General features: G+C 42.0%; 5 protein-coding genes and 1 non-coding gene across 8 annotated transcripts in view; 4 read left to right on the top strand and 2 right to left on the bottom strand.

The window, feature by feature from the left end:
- The window catches only part of LOC122784185 (pleckstrin homology domain-containing family G member 1), a 36,861-nt gene extending 31,769 nt beyond the window's left edge, over nucleotides 1-5,092 (top strand). For both annotated transcript variants that reach the window (XM_044049335.1, XM_044049334.1), the window contains 2 exons: nucleotides 81-1,926; nucleotides 2,143-5,092. In XM_044049335.1, the coding sequence (XP_043905270.1) occupies nucleotides 81-1,926; nucleotides 2,143-3,146 (2,850 nt within the window). In that variant the 3' untranslated portion in view covers nucleotides 3,147-5,092. The remainder of the gene's footprint in view (nucleotides 1-80; nucleotides 1,927-2,142) is intronic.
- A 996-nt stretch (nucleotides 5,093-6,088) lies between these two features.
- Nucleotides 6,089-11,564, top strand: tcp1 (t-complex 1). The gene is made up of 12 exons (XM_044049255.1): nucleotides 6,089-6,202; nucleotides 6,662-6,747; nucleotides 7,369-7,497; nucleotides 8,336-8,433; nucleotides 8,545-8,655; nucleotides 8,757-8,938; nucleotides 9,310-9,436; nucleotides 9,721-9,896; nucleotides 10,037-10,160; nucleotides 10,288-10,480; nucleotides 10,570-10,733; nucleotides 11,129-11,564. The coding sequence occupies exons 1-12, from the start codon at nucleotides 6,130-6,132 to the stop codon at nucleotides 11,340-11,342; spliced, it is 1,677 nt and encodes a 558-aa protein (XP_043905190.1). The 5' UTR covers nucleotides 6,089-6,129; the 3' UTR covers nucleotides 11,343-11,564.
- Nucleotides 6,434-6,572, top strand: LOC122784630. Its single transcript, XR_006362202.1, has one exon. It is a non-coding gene; the product is annotated as a small nucleolar RNA SNORA29 (small nucleolar RNA).
- A 46-nt stretch (nucleotides 11,565-11,610) lies between the features above and the next one.
- acat2 (acetyl-CoA acetyltransferase 2) lies at nucleotides 11,611-15,993 on the bottom strand. Its single transcript, XM_044049256.1, has 9 exons — nucleotides 15,819-15,993; nucleotides 14,769-14,903; nucleotides 14,495-14,676; nucleotides 13,786-13,903; nucleotides 13,547-13,690; nucleotides 13,337-13,459; nucleotides 13,086-13,240; nucleotides 12,877-12,987; nucleotides 11,611-12,421 (listed from the first exon to the last, which is right to left on the bottom strand). The coding sequence occupies exons 1-9, from the start codon at nucleotides 15,865-15,867 to the stop codon at nucleotides 12,251-12,253; spliced, it is 1,188 nt and encodes a 395-aa protein (XP_043905191.1). The 5' UTR covers nucleotides 15,868-15,993; the 3' UTR covers nucleotides 11,611-12,250.
- Nucleotides 15,994-16,693: 700 nt separating this feature from the next.
- On the bottom strand, nucleotides 16,694-23,425 carry LOC122783976 (WT1 associated protein). 2 transcript variants are annotated; one of them, XM_044048973.1, is made up of 8 exons: nucleotides 23,220-23,425; nucleotides 22,609-22,646; nucleotides 22,446-22,501; nucleotides 22,293-22,351; nucleotides 21,761-21,888; nucleotides 20,433-20,611; nucleotides 18,039-18,193; nucleotides 16,694-17,924 (listed from the first exon to the last, which is right to left on the bottom strand). In XM_044048973.1, exons 2-8 carry the CDS (start codon nucleotides 22,636-22,638, stop codon nucleotides 17,275-17,277), a joined length of 1,257 nt encoding a protein of 418 aa, XP_043904908.1. In that variant the 5' UTR covers nucleotides 22,639-22,646; nucleotides 23,220-23,425; the 3' UTR covers nucleotides 16,694-17,274. The 2 variants fall into 2 exon arrangements, with proteins under 2 accessions (XP_043904908.1, XP_043904909.1); XM_044048974.1 differs by having other exon boundaries at nucleotides 23,364-23,385.
- A 965-nt stretch (nucleotides 23,426-24,390) lies between these two features.
- On the top strand, nucleotides 24,391-26,519 carry sod2 (superoxide dismutase 2, mitochondrial). Its single transcript, XM_044048975.1, has 5 exons — nucleotides 24,391-24,536; nucleotides 25,059-25,264; nucleotides 25,361-25,477; nucleotides 25,774-25,953; nucleotides 26,048-26,519. The coding sequence occupies exons 1-5, from the start codon at nucleotides 24,406-24,408 to the stop codon at nucleotides 26,191-26,193; spliced, it is 780 nt and encodes a 259-aa protein (XP_043904910.1). The 5' UTR covers nucleotides 24,391-24,405; the 3' UTR covers nucleotides 26,194-26,519.
- The last annotated feature ends 1,243 nt before the right edge of the window (nucleotides 26,520-27,762 follow it).

Here is a 27,762-nt window from a genome sequence, read left to right as displayed (position 1 = left end):
CCTTTCAAACTTCAACTTTACAGCCAATTCCTGTATACGGACTGCGTTTATTCAATACATCTCTCCTGTCATCCTTTCAGAGAGCAAGAGAATCCTTGGTGAGGGATGGTAGTCACCACCCGCCACTTCGCAGGACACCTCGTGTGACTGAGGAACCTCCCGACTCTCCTATTCCCTCTGTGATTGTCACAGAAAGTGACAGTTCCGTGAGGAACATCTGGGCAGACCATCGGGCTCGCAGGGCCATGTTCCCCACCCGCCAGAGAACCATGCAGCCTGATGACGAGGATGAGGACATCTACCAGATGTTTGTTCCCACAGAGCCTGGCGGGCCAGAACCAGAGGTGACCGCGGAGCGATCTGAGGCCACCTCGTCGCCCAGGACGGCACGTCCCTGCAGCTGGCATGTTGAGCAGGTGCCTGCTGTGCAAGTTGATCCGCCACCTAGTGGGAGCAGAGTCCTACGGCGAGCGAGCAGTGCAGGTGAGAAGGCCACAGAAGCTCGACAGAGTCCCGAAGACGAGGTCGGTCACAGCAACCTGGATGTGATCCACACAGAGTCATCCAGCAATGACATATCTGGATCTTCCTCAGCTGAGCAGCTGACAATAGACGATATTGAAAATGTATACGACAACATCAGCTATGAGGACCTTAAGAGCATGGGCCTCATCAGGAGAGACCAAGAGGAAAGCCAAGCAGGGAAAGAGACCAACACAGAGGTGTCACAGAGCCAGGCACCAAGGGTACCAAGTGAGGTTTCAGGGGTCTCAGCACATGGAATTGAACCAGACAGTTCATCTGAGAGCATTCAGTCTTCCACACAGGAGGGGAGGCAGTTTGGGACATGTGAGCTCAAGATAGTAGAGGAGAACATCTACGACACAATCTGTTTCAGGGAACCACCATCAGCAGAGGTTAAAGGAGTAAATGAAGGAAATAAAGTCCAACAAGAGAGGGACAGTCTGTTGGCCTCTGAGCAAGACCTAACTGAAAGTCTTGGAGGGTTTGTATCTGAGGAGAGCCTCCATTTTGGGGAGAATGAAGGACCAGACACCTCCTACCCTATTCCATGTTCCTCTGAGCCTGATTATTCGTCCTCGTCTGCCTCGGAAATTTTCTCCCAGCGTTCACAGAAAGGGGATAAAATGTCAGAGCAGGTCGATGAGATCTGGAACGACTTGGAGAACTACATTAAGAACAATGAAAAGAAAGCTGATCGACTTCCTGCTGCCTTTCCCGTTGGTGCCGCCGAGTCCTCCGCCAAGTGTTCGTCAGCCAAAAACAGCCCTAAAAAGACCCCCTCTGTTATTACCTCCCAAGCAGCCAGTCCTCCAGCCAGGAGTCCCCCAGCACATCAGCCTAAAGCCCCACCCATCACATCCTCACCTTCATTCACCATTCCAGTCATCAACCTCCCTGATCATCTAAGTGAAGGCTCCACTGAAGAAGAAATCCACAGCCCCACTCCCATTTCACACCCCATTCCCGTGACCCCAGAGCCACCTCCCGGCACTGTGAAGAGCATCCGTAACAGACTGGCTCGCCTCAGCAGCGGCAGCTTCCGCCTAGAGGACGATGACCTGGTGGAGCTTCCTCAACGAAGCGCTCCTCAGATGGAGAATCCCATCAAGGACATTCATGGTTTGTTTCCAGGTGAGCTGGCGGGACTGGACTCCCCGCTGGCCTCCTCCTCTCTCCTGCTCGGTGAGTCTGTAGACTTCCCCATGGAGCTGATGGACAAGACAAAGAGCAGGGTGTTCCTGATGGCACGGCAGTACAGCCAGAAGATCAAGAAGGCCAACCAGCTGCTGCGCATGAGGAGCATGGACCCTGGAGACTCTTGTAGTCGGGCCAGAATGGAGAAGAAGCAGAAAGACCTGGCAGCAATTTTAGAGGAGAAGAAACAAGGGGGTGCAGCTATAGGTAACTTAAACCACTTAAAAACAAGATTTTCTCACACTAGTTTCATTATTTTTCACATAAGAGATAAATGTTTTTGTGTGGATTTTGCATGTTCTCTCAATGTGTGCTTTTGGTGTTCAAACTTGCTGTTTTAAAGTGGCCAAACAAAACAAATGTGCGTTTATTTGTGCATTTTTGAAAATATCAACTTCACACATTCTGTGTTTTTTTTTCCAGGTGCAAGAATAGCAGAGTACTCCCAGCTCTATGACCAGATAATGTTTAAAGATCCTCCTAGTCCTGCTGGTCACACCTCTGCCACCGCTCACCACGCCCATCCGGGGCTGTCGTCCTCACCGTCCATGCCCGAGACCTCACTGGAGGCAGAATGGCTCCACTCCACGTACAGCAATGGAGAGCTGGCCAGCTTTGTCTCCTCGGTCAACAACGTAGGGGAGGCTCGAGCATCTTCCACCCCGCAGCGCAAACTAACCTCTTCCTGCTCCATCCCCTCTCTGAAGAGTTTCCCCTCCACTCCAACCACCCCACCCTCTCAGAGGTGGAGTTCATGCATGTCGGCACCCAGTGAGAAAGAGGAGCATGTGTACAGTTCCATTAAGAGACATACGTCCTTCAATGCCTCGTCGTTACCCGCCTCAAAGCCTTCCCCGTCCGGTCACTGTCAGTCGCTCAGCTCCCTGGGAGGCCAGGAGAACAATCAGTCCGGACTCCAGTGTAACAGACCCACTGTGGATCGAACCACAGACAGATTTCACGCACCTAGTCTGGGTCGGGCTGGCCGGCAGAGTAGCCTCCCAGAGCGCTCCACCCTGGGACAGTCGGAACTCACCTTACATGATGGTCAACAGGTGGTCGTCTTGAATCGGGCGTCTGCGTTGAACATACTCAACGCCACCCAGAACTACCTGGCTAACTTCAGGGACAATGGCGAAGACGATGATGACTATGTGGAGATCCGATCGGAGGACGAGAGCGAACAGGAACACGACAGGTCGGGGCAGAGAAATGGCAGCTCGGCTGTTCACCCCAGCCAAAGCCAGGGTATCGTCCAATCCCAGAGTCTGCCGTGCACCCCGGTGCGCTCCTGCGACCCACTTAGGTCCCTCGACCGCGAGCAACTGGAGAAATACCTGTGGAGCGAGCCGCAGCAGAGCCAACCCAAAATCGTCCAGTCTCTGCGGGACAAGTTTCAGTGTCTGAGCTCCAGTAGTTTCGCTTGAAGCAACGCTGCATCTTAAGCCAAATCTATATATTAAATAAAATACAGCGTATAGAAGCAAAAGGGGGCACTGCTGCTTTGCATTGTATGTATACGACAATGTAGTCCACAAACAGAATCAGAACAGCACACGTAGATCAGACTTTCTTTGGTTTTGTCCCTGTTCACAACAGCTTTAGTGAATAGATAGGTTACTTTTAATGTGACGTCAAAGCATGCATGTGAGCGGTCTTAGCACTTGCAGGTTCAAACTGTACATGTTTCAAAGAGTAGTGATCTAGTGTGGGTAGGTTGGTCACAACAAAAGAACTGACTGGATGGGTTTTAATATTCAGAGGAATTTTTAGAGCGCTGTAGAGGTAACTGTTGTACAGATGAAGTATTTGAGGATATCTGTTTGATCTGTTTTCCAATCAAAACAGACTTTCAAACTGAAAAGTACAAACATCAAAGGTCAGCTGATCTCTGCCAGATGTTGTCACATGTACCTGATCACTTGCGAGGTTCGTCTTTTTAAATTTCTCTTAGGTTTAATTTAACTGCGTTTCGAGTATGAGTGTAGCCTGTACAAGAGAGATAAAAAAAATCAAAGTGGAGGCTAGTGTTTAATTTTTAATTTGTGCTAACACTTTCAAAGGGTTCTGAACAAGCAGCTTTACAAAATAAATTTAAAATGCAGTCACATTTGCTGCTCAGGCTAGTTTGTCACTTTTAACAGCGCGTTTTTTTTTGTTTTGTTTTTTTAGCAATAACTGTAACAAATAAATGATGCAAATGTAAAGAAATCACGTCGGCTATTACAAGATCCCATAGGTTAAGAATGACTAGCCTTAGATCAGTAAGTATTTGAGCTTATTTCACTCTATCTGCCACTTTTGTCATCAATAGCGTGTCATGCTTTAATATCAAGAGATCTATTAAAACATAGGATTTCATATTTATTTTCAATCTGCGAGGAAGTGAGAGACACTTTTAATCGTCATGTAGAGTGAAATGTGCATCTGGTTGATGTTTTTTTTTGTTTGTTTGTTTTTGAAACCATACCATTTTAAACCTTTGTTTTAAAGAGGGACCACAAAGGAGAGGATCGAGGAGAGTTTGTTAAAAAAAAATACAACAGTACTGTATTTGGTATATTTTTTTAAACTCAAATGGACAGTCAACTCTTTGTTTACGTTATGGGGCACTCCCATCTGTCACACTACTGATGTCGCATCCACACTCACAGAAAAGAAAGTTTTCACTTCTACCTGGTTCATACGAGACGATCATTCTCTCTGCACTCGAGATTCATCCATTCATCCACATCATGTAAACGGGATTTCTCTAGAAAGGTCACTAAATGTATCTTACGTTATTTGGTTGATATCCCAATGTTGTTATTAACGCCCTTTATCACTCTTACTTAAAGCCACAGACTGGTTGTAAATTAAAAATATATTTATTATTAAAAGATAGTTTTATTATCATTTTAAAGGGCACTCACAAAATTTGAAATCAGATACTGTGAATATTTTTTAAGAAATGGCATTCAAGTTTTCTATCACGCACTGCTTACTTTCAAGTTCCAAATCATGAAAACACGTGAAAAGTTGAAAAGCACAATATCATGGCCTACTGTTCACATCAGGAATTGTGCGTCAAACACAAGTTAGGTATATGAAGTATGTTTTTTTTTTTTTTGTGTACATTTTTTTTAATCCTCTGTTTCACTGGTGGGGATTGTTGGTCTTCATTGACTCTTTTTTGCACTTTTCTGTCTTTTTTATGTTTTATTTGTAAACACTTTGTAAAGATGTACATTTTAGGAAAGTTATTCTTGTATGCCATAGGTATGCTTTACAATGCTTTAATGTTTAAGTTAAATGTACTGTATTTTTTTAACTGCCTAGTTGTCATTGCTCAACAAAACAATGTATTGGAGATAATAAATTCAAATTAAACAGATCTGTGTGTTCTCTCATTCATCTGCACAAACTCTACACTCAAGACTGAAAATATGACACATGATTTATTTATGATAATAATAATCATTACTTTTTTTAAATAGTTTTACCTGAGAGCAAGCTTAGTGGTCAATAGACAATTAATTATTCTAGTGTTTAGACAATATCACAAAGATTACTATCTGGAGAAGGTAGTTTATTCTTTTGTAGAATATTGTATATATGAATTACCATCTCATGCTCTTGAGGTTTCATTACAATTTGGCTGGTTTTAAACCCAAGATTTGCAAATTCCCCACTTAACTCTTTCACTCAGAGAATGAAACTGGTTTCCACTCAGTGACCAGTCAGCTTTGCTTTTCTTTTAATTTTGCACCCTGCAGTAGTAAATATAGGTAAAACAATAGATACCAGTAGATTAGATGTATCTGTGTAGACCAGGGTCCTTAATCTGCTCTTCTTCTTTATAGAAACACAGAAGACATTTGGCCTTTGATAATCCAACAAAGGACTTTGCTATTTTTGACGTGACCCCTTCTCTGTCCTAAATATAGAACAAGTATAGAGCTGTCTGAGCCTCTGTATATTTAAAACAATCCAGGTTTGACTATACAATGATTATTATCCTATCTTTTTAATTATATAAATAATACGTTGTGATTCCAAGGAGTTTTCTTCCCCAAATAACTATTGTCTTCAACTCTGCAGCAGGGGGCGCTCTGACACACGACCTATAGATTATAAATCCACCCACAAACAAAGAAGTGATCAGCGGGAGGATGGCGCAGTGGAATGCTGGGAAATGTAGTTCATAAGAACAACGTGACAATATTCATTTTCTTATCAAATTAAGGGACTGGGCTGTGTGAGACTTGATGGTAAACACATGGTTGACATCTAGTTCTTAGTTAAAACCAACCACGATTAGTTATTCGCTTATTTTTTTATTAACTTTATTCTCGAAGCTTCTGTCTAATACCGGTTTACCCATACTGCACCGCGCCACTTCCTTTCTTGTCGGTTGTTTGGTGGTCCAAAATGTCGCTGCTAGAGGGTCCGTTAAACGTGTTCGGCCAGAGAACGAGTGGCGAATCCGTTCGCACTCAAAATGGTACGTTGTCGCAATGCTTTTCTTGATATTTCAGACAAACCTCGCGTTTACTCTGAGCGTGTCTTGCGCGCTACAGAAAATGGATTAATTTGGTACCGTGAACACACGTGTGGCTAATGCTAAAGCTAGCGCAAACCTCGGACAAAGTTGACTCGGCTTCATTTCTTTGTTTGTTATTTAAAGAATAGACAATGAGCTCTTTAACACCAGAAGCATGTATTATACTTGGTTAACCCTATTTCAGTACCTTTCATTCGCATCACCATGAATGAACGGCTATGCTAATGGGGAAGAATAAACACTGTCATGGTCTGAAGGTGTGGCTAGCTGACTGTGCACCACTCTAAATATATTGACTGAACATACTGTAGCTATTGATTAAGCCATGCATGTTATAAGAAGTGTCAATTAAATTGTCCTGCAATGTCCAGTTGTATATCATTCTCATTTTCCACTCAGTCATGGCCGCATCATCCATCGCTAACATCGTCAAGAGCTCCCTCGGACCCGTTGGCCTCGACAAGATGCTGGTGGACGACATTGGGGTCAGTATAACATTAGTGCCTTCACCCTTTAAATCACATACTTAAATAAGGTTAAGATAAATGATGGCACAATATTCAGTATTATCGTCTTAAAAACCCCTTACAATAAATAAGTCGGGGTGAATTTCTTGTGTCTTGAAAGCATTCATATTTAATTTGAGAGACTAGAAAATCCTGTAAAAAAACAACCCACCACCAAAATACAGTCCTTGAGATTTATTTTTTATGTACCACACGGGGGAACTGCATCTTTCCTCATGACTTATTATCCATCCATCTTCTGCCGCTTCTCATGTGGAGGATAATGGGGGGGGCGCGGGGGGGCGCAGGTGCCAATCCAGGGCCACATGGAGGCAAACAACCATTCACACCTACGTTCAATTTAGTGTGTCCAATTTGCCAAAATCTACATCTTTTGTTTTGTTGTTTGGACTGTGGGAGGATAAACCCATGCATACATTCAGGGAGATAATGACTTGACTAGGGACAGATTTTTTTTTAGTCATTGCAATATTATCGCAAATTGCAATTATGTTGGTCAGGATGATCGTGATGTGAAATGTTTACATCCAAAGCCGTATATAGTAGCAACAGCTTGTAACCAGTGGACTTCTTTGACAGGATGTGACCATCACCAACGATGGAGCAACCATCCTCAAGCTGCTGGAGGTGGAGCACCCAGCTGCTAAGGTCCTGTGTGAACTGGCTGACCTGCAGGACAAGGAGGTCGGAGATGGGACCACATCTGTGGTGAGTGAGGACAACGGCTGCACCCTCTGAGCTAAAAAATAACCTGTTACTTTATTCAGTATATATTCATATTCATTATATATATATTTATTTCTGCTTGCAGTGGTTTTATTTCATGTTTGCATGTTTGAAATTAAATTATAACTAAATATGTTTTGGGAATTTTTGTCCTTGTATAATCATCCATCCTGAGTGATCCAGTCACAAGTTTATGGCACAGATTTGAGGCTGAACACATCAATGTCTTCTATATGCCTCTTCAAACCTACTGAGTGGTGGTTTGCAGACATTTATCTCTCAATCACTATACATAGAGATGCATAGTGATTACAGACTCATTGCAGACTCATCTGTACAGTCAGATTTAGTTTGAAATATTTTTATTCTAGTGAACTAAATTGATACCTGTATTTGCGTACTGCCTTTTAGATGTAATATCATGTGGTCACAGGATATGCATCCAGGTGACGTTAATGCCTAGTGGGACGAAACATACGGAGCGCTGTTCACTTGTAAGCTGATCTCTGAGGATGTTTGTTAATACCAAGTTTGAAAGGGGCCATTAACCCATTATTTCTGTCCAGTATGTAGTTTGTGAAAAATAAATGTGTAGTCGTGTTGTGTCCTGTTTTAGTACCGTACATCTGCCTCTTACTACGGGTGTGTGGCTATGCTAACAGGACAGATGAACTGCCCCTCAGTGTCTGAAGGGGTTGTGCAGCCTCACTTCTGCCACTCCTAATGAAACGATGGTACAATGTAAAGTCACTGTGGGACTTGTAACTGATGCACAGTTGATTGTTTTCTCGCATAAAGTTGCCATGTCACATTCCCTTAGGTGATTCTCGCTGCAGAGTTGCTAAAGAGTGCAGATGAGCTGGTAAAGCAGAAGATTCACCCCACGTCAGTCATCAGTGGATATCGTCTGGCTTGCAAGTAAGATGCTGGCATTGAGATGCACTCTGTAACTGTCCCAGATTTATTTTTCATTCTACGTTGTTTCATTGAGTTTTATTGACATGCAAACTTTCCCTCCCAACCTTTCAGGGAGGCAGTGCGCTACATTAATGAGAACCTTACTATTGGAACAGATGACCTTGGCAGAGAGTGTCTAATCAATGCAGCCAAGACCTCCATGTCCTCTAAAATCATTGGAGTGTATCCTTTGTTCTGTATTAGGCACCTGACAACATTTTTTTGCATGTTGGTAAAGGAAATAATCTTACCCTCTGTATCTACCTTGACTTCTGGGCCATAAGTGATGCAGACTTCTTTGCTGACATGGTGGTGGATGCTGCACTGGCTGTGAAGTTTGTGGACAGTAAAGGAGTTGCCAAATACCCCATCAACTCTGTCAACGTGCTGAAAGCCCATGGCCGCAGCCAAATGGAGAGCTTCCTGGTTAATGGATATGCAGTGAATTGCACTGTTGGCTCACAAGGTGTCTGTTGCATGTTTTTCATTGTAAATTGTGGCTTGTTTTTCTTATCATCATTATCATTGCACTTAAATGTCTATAAGTGATTCATCTCCCATCTAAGTTTGCTGCTATTTCCTTTCGATGATGTATGCGGTGAATTGGTGGGAAACATTACTCTGGTCAGAAAGGAATAATAGTCACAGTAGTCGTGTACTGTGGCTCTTCCTTTCTGGCCTGACAGTTGATTATTAACTTGAAATGAGGCCAGTTTTGTTTCAGCACATTTTGTGATGTTTCTCCACCAACATTGTGTTGTTTTGTGTTGGTAAGTTTCATTTTACTTGCTCTTCGGTTATATCCCATTTTGAAAAATGCGTTGTTCCATCCCAAAGGTATGACAAAGCGGGTTAGTAACGCCAAGATCGCTTGCCTGGACTTCAGCCTGCAGAAGACCAAAATGAAGATGGGAGTCCAAGTCCTTATCAATGACCCAGAGAAGCTGGACCAGATCAGACAAAGGTTGGTGATAAATATATATGATATAAATAATAAATCTTCCCATTTAAATTTGCTGTGATACTGACTCCATAGTGTACACAGTGATACGCGTGGGATAAAACATACTCGGCCACAAGTCAAGACAACAGCTTCTCTGTGAGCTGTTGACACAGTTGTGGATTGGACACAATCATTTGTTTAATGTCTTCAAGTGTACATAATTTATATTTGCCCAGCTGAATTGTAAAAGTTAGAAAGCCAGAACGTTTGTTTGATGTGACTGAAGAGATATTTTGTTACTTCAGGGAATCTGATATCACGAAGGAGAGGATCCAGAAGATTTTGGCTGCAGGTGCCAATGTCATCCTGACCACCGGTGGCATCGACGACATGTGTCTGAAGTACTTTGTCGACGTAGGAGCAATGGCAGTGAGGAGGGTCCTGAAGAGGGACCTCAAACGCATCGCAAAGGCTACAGGAGGTAAGTGAGCATACAAATGCCTGACATTTGATGTAGTATTACATCTCTGCATGTTTTCTCAATTGTTGAGTCATGGTCTGATATTCAGTGCTCAGACTCAGCAACAGTTACTGACATCAGCTGTGTGTTTTCACTGTCAGCCACCCTCTGCCCGTCTCTGACCAACCTGGAGGGAGAAGAGACGTTCGAGGCCACTATGCTCGGCCAGGCTGAGGAAGTTGTTCAGGAGCGAGTTTGTGATGATGAGCTCATCCTTGTCAAGAAGTGAGAACTGTGGTCATTTTAGTCTTGTCTTTTGTAACAATGGGTTTTAACAATGTTAAACAGAAGTCCCTCCAGTGTTTTGTTTCACAAATTAACTGCTGTAATGTTTTCTCCTGAATTCTCTCAGTACCAAAGCACGCTCATCAGCTTCTATTATTCTGCGAGGAGCCAACGACTTCATGTGCGACGAGATGGAGCGTTCACTGCATGATGCTCTCTGTGTAGTCAAGAGGGTTCTGGAGTCCAAGTCTGTAGTACCAGGGGGTGGCGCTGTTGAGGCAGCTCTGTCCATCTACCTGGAGAACTATGCTACTAGCATGGTGAGTTTGCTTAGTCACACGTGTGTCAGATTTGTAAACCAGTAAATTCTAAAGACGAAACTCAATCCATCACTTTTTTGTTTCTTCAGGGTTCCCGAGAGCAGTTGGCCATTGCTGAGTTTGCGCGGTCTCTCCTCGTCATCCCCAAGACGCTGGCTGTGAACGCAGCTCAGGACTCCACTGACTTGGTGGCCAAGCTTCGCGCCTTCCACAATGAGGCTCAGGTCAATCCTGAACGCAAGAATCTTAAGTGGTGAGTGTTTTGCATAATTGTACCTAATACACTGTTCTGTTTTATTATCTGCAATCAGTTTCATGTGAAGGCTCATTTGTGCTTTCGTTGGCCCAACATTTTGTTTTTATACCTTTAGGCATAGCTAAAATATATATTTTTTGGAGTTCTATGTAACGTTAAGTTAAAAAAATGTATTTAGTACATCTTATGTACCTCTGTTCCATTCACTGTAGAAAATGTTACACTGCCTGAATGTTGATTTTGGAATATTGACTGAATCATATTGTCTCAGTCCTGTTAAATACTGTGCAAGACTCTTAAAATAATCAAATAACACATATTTGCTGTCTCTTGTGTGAAACTAAAAACAGAGGCACAATTAGATGCATTTTTGACTCCTCATTGTGTTCCAGGATTGGTCTGGACCTTGTCAACGGCAAGCCCAGAGACAACCGTCAGGCCGGCGTCTATGAGCCAACCATGGTCAAGACGAAGAGCCTCAAGTTTGCCACCGAGGCCGCCATCACCATCCTCCGTATTGATGATCTCATCAAACTGTTCCCAGAGCCGAAGGAGGGCGGGCAGTCGTACAGAGATGCTGTGCAATCAGGAAGCCTGGAGGGTTGAGGGCTTCCGATTTGTTCCTGATTAGTTTCAACGTCTGTATTTATGCATAAGGAGCTCTTCATGGCTGTCGCTCTAGTGTAGACTCTGCACTTTGCCTGTTTACTTTTCTCCCACTCCTTTGGGCACCATGTCTCCCAAGGAACTGTCAAGTGATATGTTTTTTTGGACACTTAATAAAAAGCTTCAATGGTTGTAAATGACCACTGATTTGTTAATTCAAAACGACTAGTTGTCATCTGTACAGGCTTTGATTTAATAGACTTTAAACTATGGCTTTAATTCTTTACTGATGTTTTTAACAGATAGGTGATGGAAAACATTGTCACAAACATCTGGCTGTTTACAGGAAGCACTGGGTTAGAGAAGGCAAGCAAACCCAACCATATGGCACTTAGCTTGAATTCAAGGATTTTCAGCACAATTGATCAGATAAAGGTACACGTCATCGGAATGTTAAGCAAAATCGATTGAAAGATTCTTAATTGATAAATTACACCAAGTTAGAAATAGCAGCCTGTTTCTACCAAGATCTAAAATCTCTGCCTTTACAGTGTTAGTGTCACTAAAGCAGGTAAATGAGGACAGCTGGTTTTAAAGGAAATTCCCACTGCTATTCAACATGTAACTGACAGTCAGAGACAAGAATAATGGATTTGGGTCAACTAACATTAAGTTGTGTGTCACAGCTACTACCTGAGAAATTTCTAATGAGTTCACAGTGAGAATAATAAGGTCTTTATAACATAAAAATCCCTTTAGCCTTAAATACACAGACAGGACAAACCCCATGTAAACATTTAGTATTTTAAATCCTATACCGCAGCGTAAACGATGAGTTTCAATATACCCCCTTATCTATTAAGATGAAAGAGACAAGTGCAGTCCGGCGAAGCAGCGTCAGGTTCATCTCAGACTCTCTCCACGCACATGGCGATGCCCATTCCTCCTCCGATGCACAGGGATGCCACTCCTTTTCGGCCTCCTGTCCTCTGCAGGTTGTGCAGCAGCGTCACCAGCACTCTGCAGCCGGACGTTCCAATGGGATGACCCAGAGAAATGGCACCGCCGGTCACATTCACCTGAGGGATGGACAAGTGGTAGCGATAGGAGTGAGGAAACAAAGTAACTGGAAATCAGGAGGTCACAGAGGAAAGGCATCCAAAGCTCTCTGATGCAGAAAAATGTAAGAACCGATTTATATGGGTTAAGATTCCACTTAGATTTCATGTATTTTCCCTTAAGATTGAAAGACCAGTCATTCTGAAGTAATATCAGTGTTTCCATGTATAGGATAACGTGTCTATTCTTGACTTTGTTTCTCTTCCTGTTAAGTAGGAAGACAACTTTAAATTTAAATCTCAAAACAACAACGTGATAAAATGTGAGAGAAGACCGTGTTCAAACCTCTGCTCAGTTTCCAACACAAAAAGAAAACAAAATTGTGAATCTGTTATAAAACCAAAGTCTTAATAAATTCCTTTACAAAATGTCATTTCAATCTGTCCTTTATAACGTCTTTGGCACAGGTACTTGCCTTGTCTGCATTCAGACCAAGCTCTTTGACCACAGCCACAGACTGGGCAGCAAACGCTTCATTGATCTCAAATAAGTCCACTTGGTCCAGCTGCCAGCCTGCTTTCTCAACCTGTCACAACAACATCATAATACATGAAAAAATACACGGCACATGTGAGAATTCTTCTCATGTCGCGTTACACGGACGTGCTGTTGCTAAATACTCACCGCTTTCCTGATGGCCGGTATGGGGCCAGCTCCCATGACAGATGGGTCAAGACCAGCTTGAGCCCATGACACAATTTTGGCCATTGGTTTGATGCCACGCCTCTCAGCCTCGGACTGGCTCATTAAGACAGTTGCAGCTGCTCCGTCATTTATACCTAGAAGATTTAAAAAAACAAAAAACAAATCTTAGTTTTAATTATGAATACAAGTCTTTGGCCGACATCTTCGTGAAGATTGTAGATTGTGCGAACCTGAGGCGTTTCCAGCTGTGACGGTGCCACTGCTGTCCTTGATGAAGCAGGTTCTGAGTTTGGACATGCTGTCCATGTTGCTGCCGTGACGAGGGAACTCGTCCACCTTCACCTCCACTGGACCTAAGCGGGAAAAAGAAAATTGATATAGCGCATACAAACTGAATTAAATAAATGGAAAAACTTATCGCTTTATGAAAAACTTCTTGCCTTTTCTGGAAGGCACTGCGACGGGGACGATCTCCTGATCAAAGTGTCCCGCTTTCTGTGCAGTCTCCGTCTTGTTCTGGGACTGGACGGCGAAGCGGTCCTGCTCCTCTCGACTGACGCCCCACTGCTTCGCCACATTCTCCGCTGAGGAAATCCATAAATATTAATATCAGTCACCACAGAACATGAACCAGTGGGTTGGTGTTGTGGGAAAAAATACTTGAACTGATGAAACTGACCTGTGATGCCCATGTGGTAGCCATGAAAAGCATCTGTCAGCCCGTCCGTCACCATGGAGTCCTGCAGGGAGGCGTCGCCCATCTTCACTCCCGTTCTCATTTGCAGTGTATGAGGAGCCTGAGGCGTCAACGGAAAACAGGTCAAATCATTTCGTCCTCAGCAATAGGATTTTTTTTTAATGCTTTACTGAAAATTGTGATTTTTTTTTATTTTTTTTTAGGTAAGGATACCACTTTAAACACCTAATGTTTTGTATATACAACCACACAACACATTAATCTGTACCAAACTCCCATTTTGAAGCCTTGACATTGGTGATATGACCAGCACCATGTAGACGTTTCGCAAATCGAAGTTCTCTGACATTGTCTGCAAACAGGAGCTGTGTCCACTCATATTTTACATTTATTTTCTTGTAAACTGAAACATACTTTACACAATTGACAAGCTATTACTTCCAGGAGGAGGAAGACTACTTCAATTCATATAGAGTATATACAGTCTTTGACAAATATTTAACAACAGACTGCATTTGATCTTTCATGAGAATATAAAATGATGAATCTGTTCAGACTTTAAATCTTGGATTTTGGTACTTAAATAGTTTTTTTCAGTGATAAAAGCACATCTCCTCAATACGTATAAACTGATTTTTCTCCACCTGCTTTCACATCAAACCAGCTTCTGTTCACATCACATCAAACCTACCCTGCTCATGCTCTCCATGCCTCCCGCCACCACCACAGAGGCATCTCCAACCTGGATGGACTGAGCTCCCAGACACACAGACTTCAGCCCAGAGCCACACACCATCTGGCAGCTCCACGCAGGAACAAGGTAGGGAATACCTGCTGCGACGCTGGCCTGACGCGCTGGGTTCTGCCCATGACCTGCAGAAAAGATAAACACAGCCGAGAGAGAAACTCGATTAGAGTCAAATCACGCTGTCACAAATGTGAATACAAGAGGCCTTTTTATCTACCTGCTGTTAAGACGTGTCCCATGATAACCTCAGAAACCTCCTCTGGCTTCACATTGGCCCGCTTCAGAACGTCCTTGATCACCACCGAGCACAGGTCATGCACAGGCACCGAGGACAGAGCGCCGTTCAAACACCCTGTGTAAGAATGTGGAGATTAGTTAAAAACAACCCGAGTCATTTGATTCTTAATATGTGTTAAGCAGGTGCAAGTTATAAGAAAAGAAAACATACAGATATTCACATTTAAGAAGTAAAAAACAACAACATTTAAATCAATTATCAAAATAGTTGACGATTAATTTTGTACTCAATTAATTGAATAATCGTAGCAGCCCTATTTCAGGTTAATATTTTGTTTATTATAATATAAATATAGTTCACAGGAAAAAATACTTAGTTCTCTTTAAAACTACTACTTATTTATAGAGAATTTGAAAAAAATATATGAACACAATCTATATTAATGTGCAGCTTTGAAGTTATTAGAAGAAATGTGAGGAAATATAAAACCTATAGATGTAGCCTAAAAATAAGTGTAAATCATTTCAAGAGATCAAATAATATTTTTTAATTTTTTCCAGATAATTATGATTTCATTTGCATGCATGTTAAACTGAAAACCACCGCCAAATAATTAGGTTTTATCAATATTATTAATAATAAATATGGTAATTTTATCGATAACTCCTTATCAATAACGTGTCTCATGCTGAGTCTCAGCAGCCAATCGCGTGAGGCTCGTCCGTCATGGGACTATGACCAAGCAGCCAATCAACGTCGCCGAAACTCACCGGATACAGGAGCGAACCAATCAGAGCGCTGCACCACTCGGCGTATACTCGATTCAATGACAGGGACCACTTAACTTAATTAATACCCACACACGACACAAAATGCAGGTCGTGTGAAACAAACAAGTGAACGTTTAAGACGTTTGAGGGACAGGAGCAATAATTAAGTGCAGCTGCCGTCAAAAAAAGAGCTAATGACACAGCTGCAAAGTGCTCTTAATTAATGAGAGAGAGCAGCTTCAGGAGAGTCAGGCTTTACCGATTGGTGTCCGCGCAGCAGAGACGATAACGACAGGCTCGGTGTTCATGGTGAAGGCTGAGGTTTGGAGTTTGAGGCGCTGTTGTTCCTGTTCGTGTCTGTCCACACACTGAACTCTGGTCTGTTGACACTGCCTGTGTCTGTCTGTGTGTCTCTGTCTGACACCGCGGGCTGCACCGGTTGATGACGAGGAAACGCTGACTCGAGGAAAAGTACCACAGCGCCACCGTGTGTCGTGGAGGACGCACTTATTTATTCAATTCAATTCAATTAAATTTTATTTTATTTGTATAGCGCCAAATCATAACATACATTATCTCAAGGCACTGTGCAAAGCTTGTAATTATATACACGAATACTGTATAGCAGTCAATTTATGTACAGTATTTTCATACACATATTCTTACATTTTACTATAATTGTTGATTCGTGTCCATGGTGTAATTTTGTTATAATTGATTCTTTTGCCAGCATAACTTTAATCTGTGTAGCAACATTGCTGGTACAAAAACAGCTTTATTTATTCATTTATTTTTTTTAACAAATCTTTCAAAAGTGTGTTTAATGCTAAAAATGTTATTTATTTGGCAAATGACAAACTGAATTCACCTTTTCATACCCAAATGTCAGAATTTAATCAAGCATCACATTCAACCAATAAAACTAACATTTTTGTTTAGGAATACAAGTAAATTTGAGCTATGTTTTAGCTTTAAAAATACCTGAAAGAGCTTCTACATACTGGTGTATTGACCATTACAGAAATGATTTATTTTGATTGTTACCAATGCTGTTAATTTAGGGCAGAATTTGTGAATTACTACATTTTAATACCAGTGTTGTTGCTTAATAATAATATAATGGATTTCACTCAATAGTATTAAAATTCTTTATTGGTATTTGGTCAGTACATGAAAAGGACTGAAGTCAGAATAATATGAACATCGCATATAAACTACTCACAATTGAACAGAGTCTTTTGAACAGAATATTTTTGCCAATGAAAAATTAAAATTGTATTTAAAAAACAAAATCAAAAAAAAAAAAAACAGGCCAACATCTAAAAATGACCTTGAATATTTCAAAGCTCCTGTGTTTTTAAATGACTTTACTGACTTTTGACGATGAGTTACAACACCAGATGCCCTATTTCAGTGTCAAGAGCTCAAACTAGATCATGGACGTGCTCAAATAAACAGCAGAATGAAACACACTAGTTTTAAATCAGAAACCCACACGATTCAATCTAATATTAACCCTGTCCTGTAATATCCCCTGCTTAGTAACACAAATGTGAAAGAGGCATCACAATAGGCAAAGGGGAGGAGAGTGAAAACAAAATGTGTTGGACAGCAGTGCTGTGTTACCGACTATGCATTTGTTGCCTTGTTTGCATGTTGTATAAAAAAGGAAGAAAAAAAAAAAGAAGGGAAACGACAGTACACGTCAAGGTACATTACAAAACTGCACTGTCGCTCGTGCTAGCGTCCAGGCCGTTCTGTGCATGCCTTGACCCTGTAGTCCTCGTGCCCTTGGTCACCATGGCAGTCTTGTCCTCGTGGGGGTCGGTGGTGGAGTCTGTGTCATTCGAATGCTGAGTCAATGAAGTCTCGCTGCCTGTCGGAGAGTCCACGCTCTCGTATCCTGCGCTCAGCTGGCTCCCGAAACCCACAGGTCCTCCACCTCTCCCAGCGGCAGTCTGATTCCCCAACGCCTCTTCGGAGAGGTTGGACAGTTTGGTCTCTGCTTCACCCGGACTGGAGACCATGGGGGACATGGGGAAGTCTTCCTCAGTGCTGCTGACCTCTCGGTACAGACTGGGTGTAGTGGTCTCGCTCCTCTGGGATGAGTTGCCATTACTTGGTCCATTGGAGACTCTCCCATAGTCTTTGCCCACATCAGAGGGTGCACCGGTCTGCTCGGGCTGGGTGGACGGTTCGGTGGATGAGCTGGATGCTGTGGGTGAAGTCCTGCTGGGTCCGGCCACAGCGCCAGGAGTGTGAGACACCTGCTGTCGGGTATCTTTTAACTGCTGCTGCAGGACCAGAATGGTGCTCTGCATTCCTTCCACCTCCTCGTCTAGCTGGATGATAAAGTCATTCAGCTCTGGGAAGGAGTGATGAAGATCAGGAAGACGGTCAAAAAAATAGAGCGACAGTAAATATACATGTGATCTGCAATCATGTAAAAGTGGAGGATGGATGTAGGACATGTTCTCACCGTCTTGACTGCTCTTGAGCTCCTCACTGTACTTCTTCTGCAGGGCCAACTCAGCCTCCAGCTGGGCAATGCGTCCCTGGGACAGCTGCCTCCCCAGCTCCTGGTTCTCCTGAATCAGCATCCGACACTTGGCCATCAGTTTCTTCCCCGTCTGGCTGTAAGGGAAACAAGTCTCACATCACACAGTGAACCAAGAGACAAAAACAACAGGCAGACATAAACCGTCTGACCCAATGTCCATGTTTCCAAGGGTCGACAGAATCCCTTCAACCGGGCCGTGCCCAAATGACTCGAGTCACAGCACACTTTGCATTATGTCCAATAGACTCCAATGGAATACATAATAATTACCAACAGACACAAAGCAAATACAAATAAATTAAAATTATAAGTCCAAACTGACTTATATCTCTGACTTAAATTTGGATGATAAATAATTCTTCCTTACTTGACTCAAAAAACAAACAAGCAACCTAGACCCAATGAAGCTAAAACACCTGTTTTTGCACGCTAACTCACCATATTGCACAATGAAGAAAAGTGAGCACTTAAAAAAAGGTTAACAGTAGCAATTCTCTTACCGACTACACGACTGAGTGTGGAGAACAAGCATGATGATGCATATAAACAGAGTAATGGCAGAGTGGTAATATCATAAAAGCCTATACCCTCAACTGTGTAATGGAAAAAAGAAAAAAAATCCACTGCCTGACCAGACAATGGTTTTGTGCAATCACCACTTAAAATACAGTAGAGCATGAGTTTCAACAGTAAAACCAAATGTCTCAAACTTTACAACAGGTCAGGGAATCCTCTGATCGTCCAGCATGCCTGTTTTTTTTCTTCTTTTTTTTTTTACATTAGCAATTTTTATGATCATGCTTTTACCCGTACAACTCACAACCACACTATAGTTGACTGCCATCGATAAATGCCTGTTTTAAAGTCATCAGGACACCAACATATTACCAATAATGGTTAACTATTTAGCAGCTGAAACCACACGTCATAAGTTCTTTTAAACTAGTTCAAAACCATGTACGTTACTGGAAATATTGCGTGAATGCACCACATATCTTTAGTCAGTTGCATGCAAATTATCAAAGCCATTAATTTATCGTAGATGATTGACAGAGATGTGTCAACAGGCTGCATATACACTACCAGCTCAAATCGCACTGCCACAGTTGTCAAATATCTGAATATAAATTTGCTTTTAGAAAAAAAGTTCCCGATTTAACTGTGTGCTCTTACTGTGAAAGTGGTGGCATTAGATCTAAAAGGGAAAAGTTCAACCTACTGTATATGTAAATGTCTGAGGGAGAAAATTTGCAAGATCAGTCACAAATAAACACAGAGGTACAATAAATACATTCTCGTCAACTCGTAACATGTTCAAGACATTTGCATTCACAACTTCAGAACAAGACTGAGTTCACCTACAGCAGTGTGTTTCACTGTGCGTCCAAAAAAAAACATATTAGTGCAAACCTTTAAACACATCTAAACAGTCAAAGCCAATCATGCGTCACACACACACACACACACACTGCAGTAAGTGTTTGTTTCAGAGAAACAAGAGGAATAAATCAAATGCAAAATGAAAAGAAACAAGTCACAAAATAAAACATGTAAATACACTCTACCGTGAGCGGGGCCCATGTTCAAAGACACAGGCAACTGCACTTGCATGCCCGAACCACAGTCCCCCTGTGGACCAAGGATCTGGCTCCGCCACAGTCTCAACATCATTTCTAGCGGCTCTTCCCCACAAAGTCTTACTTTTAAATCCTAGAACTTTCCTTAAGTTTACTGCAATGTGTCTAGACTGTCCACAAAGTCTTTACGATTCTCAGGCAGACTAGCAGGTATGTGTGTGGTGTAATCCACAGTTTAAACGTCTTTTTAAACCAAGTATGGGAATTGTCTTTAAAATGTTCAATTGCTGTTTTAGGCTAGGGAGGCTCCCTGCCTGACACAACCTCCACCATAACCCCCCTATTTAATGTATGAACTGTCTGAGGGGGTGAGGAGGGCATATCCGTGTTGGGAAGTGAGTGACCACCTCTTCAGGAACAGTCCGGACTCCTTCAGGCCCTTGGACGATGAGGGGATACGAGGGGAGAGAGAGAGCTGAAACACAAGTGTCACCTGACCATACTGTCTTTTCACGTTAGATTATGTGATATGTAGCTGGCACAGTGCAAGAGTACAAAAAGAGTTTTGTGTTTGCAGTGACTGGCTTTCTGTCAAGTCTGAGTCTTGTGGCGAGTACAGCATGTATCAGCCTTCCCCCCCACCATTGTTCCTGCATGCCTGCAGTGAGAGTGAGGGTGGGGGGCGTGAGGAAGTCTTGACTTTTTTTTGAGGGGGAGTTATTTTGATTGTCTTTACCTATCAGGTGTAAATTTCCAGGCACTCAGTTCATTTTGGGCCTGCTCCAGTTTGTCTTTAGTCTGTTCCAGTTCAGCCTTCATTTTGAGGAAAAACAAGTTGATGGCTGGGTCCACCATGGATGACCGCAGTTGGGCTGCACTCGGCTGCTGGACTTGCTTGAGGTACTGGATCTGGGTCTGCAGGACAAAACAAACATGGGTAAGTGATCAGTTAATTATTCAATATTTCTACTGACCTTTTGACTAGTACTTTAGCTTGACCTGTGCCCAAAAATCAGATGAACCAGAATATTACGTTACTAAAATAAAACTGTTATATGTAAGGCCAACTCTGATAGGTTTTCAATAGTATGATCAGTTATGACTATGATCTGGGGCTGAATTTAGGTCATTTCAAAATTAAAACTTTAACAAGTGATCTACAATTAGGTCAAAACATCAAAAAAGTTGCATTTGTGGACACACACACAAACGAAGACCAGGAACAAGCAGATAAATTCATAGCTGCATCATTAAACATAAAGGCGCCTATCAAAGATAGTGATGTCTACCTCTAGATTTTACTAAACTGATTTGAATATATCCACACGAAGCAAACAATGCAACTAATATGCCTCAAAACAACAAGTTCAGGCAGTTTAGTCACTGACAGTCTCCTGCCACTTCAAGAAAAATCACAACTAGATTTTAGAGCCTGGCAGGAGTGGAGGTCACTAGTGCTGCTGCTCACAGGAATGACACATGCTGCCATAAAGCCAAACAAAGATCCAGTGAGCTGTCAGTCTAATAACAGCAAGACATCAATGAATGTGAGGTACAGTGCAGTTGCTTACATGAGGTCAGTTAATCAATGAATTGCCTGACACTGGTTTCTTCCATTTCAGATATACACCTGCTACATTAACCAGTTAATCACTGTGTCCTGTGCCTTTTGCAGTTACTTACATGATACATTCTAAGCTTCTTCTTTCTTTCTTTTTTTTTGTTTAAAAATATGATCATTTATAATTTGTCTACAGTGGCATTAAACCCACATTCAGAGATTAAAACAACAGGCAAAGGTTAACTGGGCTAGAAAGTAACAACGTGTAATATATTTCAGTTATTCACAGAGGATTACAAAGGCCAGAGCATCAGTAACTTGAGGAGAAAAGTTCAGTCATTCCATGGGGGGTACAGAGTGCACAACACCTCTCTCAGAAGCACTGACTGTTAAATTACAAGGCACACCGTTGAGTTAAAAACCTGTAGAGGTGAATAAGAATCAGAGCCCCCCCCATATTAATATCCAAAACATTGAGATGGCAGATGAATACATATACGTACTGTGCACTCTTGCATTTCCTGCTCCTTGGTAGCGAGTCGCATGACCAAGATGTTCTCCCGGCGTGCAGACTCCTGCTGCTGCTGCTTGAGCTTTTCCTCTGACTCCTTCAACCCGGGCACATCATTGGCTGAGACGATGAAGGGAGGCAGAGAAGTAAACATGTCATGATTAAAAGACAATACAAAGACACAATTTGTCTAGTACAGTGCAAATCGGCCTCTAAAGAGTAGGGGTGGCTTACTACCACTGTCGCACTCAATACTGATATTAGTCCAATGCTGTTATTAATAACAGTTGTGCTGGTGCATGTTCAGCCTAACAATAACAAGCTATTTGAACAACACAATGCTCCAATAGCACCAACTCATGCAAGCGTTATAGCATGTATTAAAAGAAGCAATTAAGTGATACTTGATCAGGCGTTGGACTAATGCAGAGTATCGGTTTAGCTCATTCCCAAACAAGAAGTCTGACAAGGGAAACCATGTTGATATTGCATTAGATTACTTGTATAACAGCAGATGTACTTACAGCATAGCTCTGTATATTTTGATTCCAGGGCCTGGACATAGGCGTCGTGCTGTTTCCATCTAAGTGGTGCAGAACATTTGTAAACATTAAATGCTCAACAGATCAAATTCCCCCACAATGTAATGAATGTCCAGGTACAGAAGTGTGATCTACCTTGTACACAGCTCCTCTCTTGTCAGGGTCTTCATGTCAGACTCACTGAGGCGAACCTGTATGAGAAGAAAACCAGGAAACTTGTTTAACAACGGCACCCTTCATGAAAGTCTTATTTTAAACACAATTCAACAATGGGAGAGAAAAAAAGAAAGAAACCCACCTTCTTGGGGAGAGGTTCCTCGTTGGTCATTGTGATATCTTGGAAAAAGAAAGGAAGAAAAACATCATTTAAGTCGAGTGTTAAATAGACAGCATTTTTATTTTACTGCTGCGCTAGAACTGTTGGTCCACGCGCAGAGAAATACGACCTGTTATGACAGCTTCGCTAAACTGCAAAACAACAACATATGCTGTAGTTTCAAACAAATGAGGGTAACTGTGCACAATAACTAGGTGAACTACACGTCCGCCCAAATAAAATCACTATCACCTGTATATAAAAGCTATCGAGCCTTACGTGTTGGCTGGTGAGGCCGGCAACGATGGGATTTCAAGGGATATTTAAAATACGCTAACTACGGATTAACCGTCGGCTGCGATCAACATACAACATCCGCTTGCAAAATGAACAGGGGCGATGAAACTAAGTTTTGAGCCGGTGTGTTTCTCTCGTGTTCAGCATGACAGCGTGAAATTCTTGGCTCTGTTTTCCGCTCCTTTTTATCACAAAATGGCGGTGAAGGAAATGACTCCCTCCCTTGCGCTCCTTTTCCTGAAAGTAGCGGGCAGTAAGCTGCAGATGTAGGGCCTTCGACCGACGAAAACGCTCACCTGACCCGTTTCTCTCGATGATTATGGGACCCCCTTCGCTTCAACGGCTTTCTAAGACGCAAAATTGCAACTCAATCCAAAAATGTTGCCGTGAATTTATATGTGGCTGCCTCGTTTCGACGTTGTGACCATCATCTTCCTCACCGTGGGTAGGACAGAATGGCTGTAGCTGTTGCTCGCTGCTGCTGCAGAGTGCGAGCGAACAAAGATTAGAGACTGTAGACAGACCACTCACACGGCGGCGATTTCCGGATTCCAGAATGAGACATCAAAGGACCATGCTCCTGGAATAATTGTTGTAAGTAACTTTAATAATTCAGTTATTTATGATGTATTGTCTTTTTCCATGCATCATGACTTAATATTTATAATATAATTTATAATAATAATATATTATAAATAATATTTCATTTTCTAATGCAATGTTTTCTTTTCTTCGATTCCTCCTTGAGAGATGTCTAACTGAAACAATTAATCAATGACAATTTATCAGCGTATGATGACTGTGATTATTAATTACGTTTCTATCTAGTAGTCAGCATCTCTACTGTCGATATTTGCTTATATTTCATGCTATATACAGCTAGCGTTTGATTTTGGACTGTTCTCGCTGGTTCAAGTCGTGAGTGATTCATTTGCCCCATAATAGACGATCTCTGGCATTGCTTCCGATATGGTAGAAGAAATGGTCACGTGATTCTTTGCTGCTACTTTAAAAGCTAAATTGTGCAAGCTGTATAAACGTATAATTTTGTGACCATGTGTCGTTGCATTGATTTATGTTATTATTATATATTTATCGTACCCTCACACAATGCATTTAAAATCAATAGTGTGTTTTTAAAGCCCTTTAAAATACTGTTTTTATTTGTTTGTTTTTGACGCAACTACAATAACCTACTGCTCACATGGGGTAGCATGGGACGTAAGATCATTTCCACAAAGGCCTCGGAACGAAAGCCATCCAAAAGCGTGTGTTGAGTAACGTTACATGTGAGAGAGGGGTGAAACATGTAAATAGATATTTTTAAATGTGCGTTGGAAAATGTACCTTCTTTGATAATTTCATTAGAATTGCAAATATAAACGATACATGATTACCCCTGAGTGGCGCCGTGCCTTCAGTTGTCGCACCTGTTGTTTGTCAAATTCCTGCACTGTCCTGAACACCCCCTGTTCGACGATAATGGTACGGTCGAAGCCCCGTCAAGTTGAACACCCTCTTGTCAAGGGCAGTTTTCAGTTGGTGGTGTGTGTTTTTTCTGAGACTGTGGGCTTAGTTACGAATATGCTCTCAAGAGTTGGCCAGATACGCAGGTAAAATTGGCGTCAACATAACAACTCGTGGCATTACTTGTGTTCAGAGTGCACAGTGAGTAAGGACAGCTTCTCCTGCGAGGATATGTCGTTCATGAACTTGAGACCGGTGTTTATTCAGCGCTAACAGTTAGCCAGGCATGATGCTAACTTGTATCACCAGCTCAGCTTGGTTAGCATGTGGCACACAGTATAAAACCTGTTGTTAAATGAACGCTTAACCATGTGTTCACGGGCGTCTCTGTGGGGATGTTGACTGAGTTTTTGTAGCGTTTTGACACTCGCTTTCATACATTGCTGACAAACAACCATGACTACATATACACATTAGATATTTAGGCCACTTCCAGGCAGTTGCACTAGCTCAACAAACGTGTGCAAGTTGTATCTGTGCCAGGTTAACATTGACCCCTTATAATGTCACTTACCATTGAAAGCTGAAAACTTTGTGCCTTGGTCACGTAAAACCTACATGTGGGAATGGTGTGTCTGGTAAACTGTGCCCCTGACCGTTTTCCGCAGGTGTGCAGCCAGCCTCAGCCAAACTTTAACCCAGGTAACTGCAGCGAGGCACAAGCACACACTGCCTGACCTGACCTACGACTATGGTGCCCTGGAGCCCCACGTCAGTGCTGAGATAATGCAGCTGCACCACAGCAAGCACCACGCCACATACGTTAACAACCTCAACGTTACAGAGGAGAAGTATCAAGAGGCCCTGGCAAAGGGTACAAAGGCAAAATTGTATTAGTTCATGAGCTAAATTCCACTGTTTGTCCTGACTTCATCGTATTCACCTGAGTGTCATTTGTATTGTGTTTCAGGTGACGTGACTGCACAAGTTTCCCTCCAGCCAGCTCTTAGGTTTAATGGAGGAGGCCACATTAACCACACTATCTTTTGGACAAACCTTTCTCCAAATGGTGGAGGCGAGCCACAGGGTAAGGTGGAAGCATATCTAAGATGTTGTGTTTTTTTCCGAGATTGTGTTACTCTGTTATTCTTCTTCCCCTCTTACCACTCTAAAAAATATCCAGACTATTCAACCACATTTACATAAATTAACTTAAAAATAAACTTTTTGTATCACAAAAATTTAACTATTGTATTTGCTTATGGAACCACTCCATCCAGGTAACATAAAAAATGAAAAAACATATATGAAAATACTTAAAATGCCTCTTCCTTTTGATGTATAGTCCCTAATAATAGTATTTGTCTGTCTCGCATCCTGTAGGGGAGCTAATGGAAGCCATCAATCGTGACTTTGGCTCCTTCCAGAAGATGAAAGAGAAAATGTCTGCTGCCACTGTAGCAGTGCAGGGTTCAGGCTGGGGCTGGCTGGGCTTTGAGAAGGAGAGTGGAAGACTTCGCATTGCTGCCTGTGCTAACCAGGATCCTCTGCAAGGGACAACAGGTTAGGAAAACAACAACAAGAGCAAGATAAAATAAACAAACACTTATTGTCACAGATGAAATGGAATTTTTTACTTTTTTTTTCTGACCCTCAGGTCTCATCCCTCTTCTTGGCATTGATGTATGGGAGCATGCTTACTACCTTCAATACAAAAATGTGCGCCCGGACTATGTCAAAGCTATGTGGAATATAATCAACTGGGAGAATGTGAGTGAGCGTCTTCAGACTGCCAAAAAGTAAAATCTCAAGCTCGCACCTCCCCAACAACTCACTTTGATCGGGACCTCCTGGATCAATCAGTCATTGCAAAGCGTTCTGTTTTTCATTGCTTGGAAATATTTGTGGTGGTGATTTTGGATTTCAGCCATTCGTTCTCTCCCATTAAGGTTTAGAAACTACATAAAAATAGCTATCTTTTCTGATGAGGCTACGCTTCTGTCAATCACACCCAAATAACTGCTGTCATACTAGTTGTCAGATGGCCAGAGTGTGTATTCCGTAAGCTCTATCAGTGTCAGACAGTTCTCCATGTGTTGGATGTGCAATAATAAAATCATAGGATTTCAGCTGTGCAAGTCTAATTTCTTAATTTTTCACTGAACTCTGTATTTGCAATAGTCCTGCACGTCTAAGATGTTTAAGTTATTGATAAGAGAATGAAACGCAAATAACAGGGTTGTATGTACAACAGTGACCAACACAGTTCATTTGATTGAGATCATGGGATTGTTTATGTTTTTTTTAATGCATGTTGAAGGATAATGCAGTACGCTAATTTTTCAGCTGTATTTCACTTTCACTTCAAATAGTTTAGCTTTACTTCTCAGCCTTTATCTGTCACATGATTTTTATCAACAACACTTAAAATAAAGACTTTCTTTTTTCAGAACTATGGGCCAACTTGGTTTTGGTCCAATCAAAACATTTAAACCTCTGAAAGAGTCTTACTGATAAAGCAGGAATTCAGCATGAAAGCTGTCTGAAGTACACGCAGTATGTCAGTCGAGGTAAATCTGATTATTTAAACCTCCTGAACTTGGTGTAGCAAAAGAAATCAGACTTCTCACAGTATGACCAAAAGAGGGCAGTGTTTCCTAAGGTGACGTTCACTGAGTTGTGTGTATACTTTTTGCACTGGAATCACAAAAGTATAAAAGTTGTAGCCATGGCACCAACACAGACTTCATTATTAAAGTTAGTTAATTTGATCAAGCATGCGTCATGCTCTCAGTGAGTAAGTTAGAATTTTTTACCTTCAGAATAACACAAGGGACGTGTTTAATGTATTTACACAAATAGCTTTTAGTTGCTTTTCCTCATGTTCTCATCAGTGATTAGAACTGGCGTTTCCACTTTGTTGGTGGGAAAGTTACACAGGGTCCGTCTCTTCTCCTGGAGGTGGTGTCGTGATGGAGCGATGAACTTGTTTTTCTTGGACACTGACACATGGTAACCAGAATCTATTCTTGACAATGGAACCAGTCCTCTTTTTTTGTTTATGTTGAGTTGTGTGTCAATGCGATTGGACAGGCTAACAGAATGAAGCTACTGAAGAAGTCATTAAAAATAAAAACATGTCATTTTAAAATGATCACATATTAGCACGGCGCGATTGTTATGAAAGAGATATTGATTCATAAATCTGACCCACAGGCATTTTGGGACATTGCCATGTGAAAGCCATTGATGTGGCAGAAAGGCGGTGGGAGCAGACAAACCAATGACAGCTGACATCCGACAGCTTTTGGGGAAAAAAAAAAAGAAAAAGTTATTCACATTTATCCAGGCTGTAAATACAATTCCACAAAC

The sequence above is a fragment of the Solea senegalensis genome, linkage group LG17, assembly GCF_019176455.1.
Source record: "Solea senegalensis isolate Sse05_10M linkage group LG17, IFAPA_SoseM_1, whole genome shotgun sequence".
NCBI classification, from domain to species: Eukaryota; Metazoa; Chordata; class Actinopteri; order Pleuronectiformes; family Soleidae; genus Solea; species Solea senegalensis.
This window is presented reverse-complemented; position numbering and strand designations above follow the sequence as displayed.

What these genes read in the sequence shown, in the direction of transcription:
- LOC122783976 (XM_044048973.1), bottom strand. Translation starts at nt 22,638, where the DNA reads ATGACCAACGAGGAACCTCTCCCCAAGAAG. An exon ending in AGGAAATGCAAGAGTGCACA is followed by an intron (nt 20,612 to 21,760) that starts GTACGTATATGT and finishes TTTGTCCTGCAG; the next exon opens with ACCCAGATCCAGTACCTCAA. An exon ending in TGGAAATTTACACCTGATAG is followed by an intron (nt 18,194 to 20,432) that starts GTAAAGACAATC and finishes TTTCCCTTACAG; the next exon opens with CCAGACGGGGAAGAAACTGA.
- sod2 (XM_044048975.1), top strand. Translation starts at nt 24,406, where the DNA reads ATGGTACGGTCGAAGCCCCGTCAAGTTGAACACCCTCTTGTCAAGGGC. An exon ending in TGGTGGAGGCGAGCCACAGG is followed by an intron (nt 25,478 to 25,773) that starts GTAAGGTGGAAG and finishes CGCATCCTGTAG; the next exon opens with GGGAGCTAATGGAAGCCATC. An exon ending in TCCTCTGCAAGGGACAACAG is followed by an intron (nt 25,954 to 26,047) that starts GTTAGGAAAACA and finishes TCTGACCCTCAG; the next exon opens with GTCTCATCCCTCTTCTTGGC.
- tcp1 (XM_044049255.1), top strand. Translation starts at nt 6,130, where the DNA reads ATGTCGCTGCTAGAGGGTCCGTTAAACGTGTTCGGCCAGAGAACGAGT. An exon ending in ATCCGTTCGCACTCAAAATG is followed by an intron (nt 6,203 to 6,661) that starts GTACGTTGTCGC and finishes TTTTCCACTCAG; the next exon opens with TCATGGCCGCATCATCCATC. An exon ending in TCCTCTAAAATCATTGGAGT is followed by an intron (nt 8,656 to 8,756) that starts GTATCCTTTGTT and finishes CTGGGCCATAAG; the next exon opens with TGATGCAGACTTCTTTGCTG.
- acat2 (XM_044049256.1), bottom strand. Translation starts at nt 15,867, where the DNA reads ATGAACACCGAGCCTGTCGTTATCGTCTCTGCTGCGCGGACACCAATC. An exon ending in GGGACACGTCTTAACAGCAG is followed by an intron (nt 14,677 to 14,768) that starts GTAGATAAAAAG and finishes TCTTTTCTGCAG; the next exon opens with GTCATGGGCAGAACCCAGCG. An exon ending in CACAGCTGGAAACGCCTCAG is followed by an intron (nt 13,241 to 13,336) that starts GTTCGCACAATC and finishes TAAATCTTCTAG; the next exon opens with GTATAAATGACGGAGCAGCT.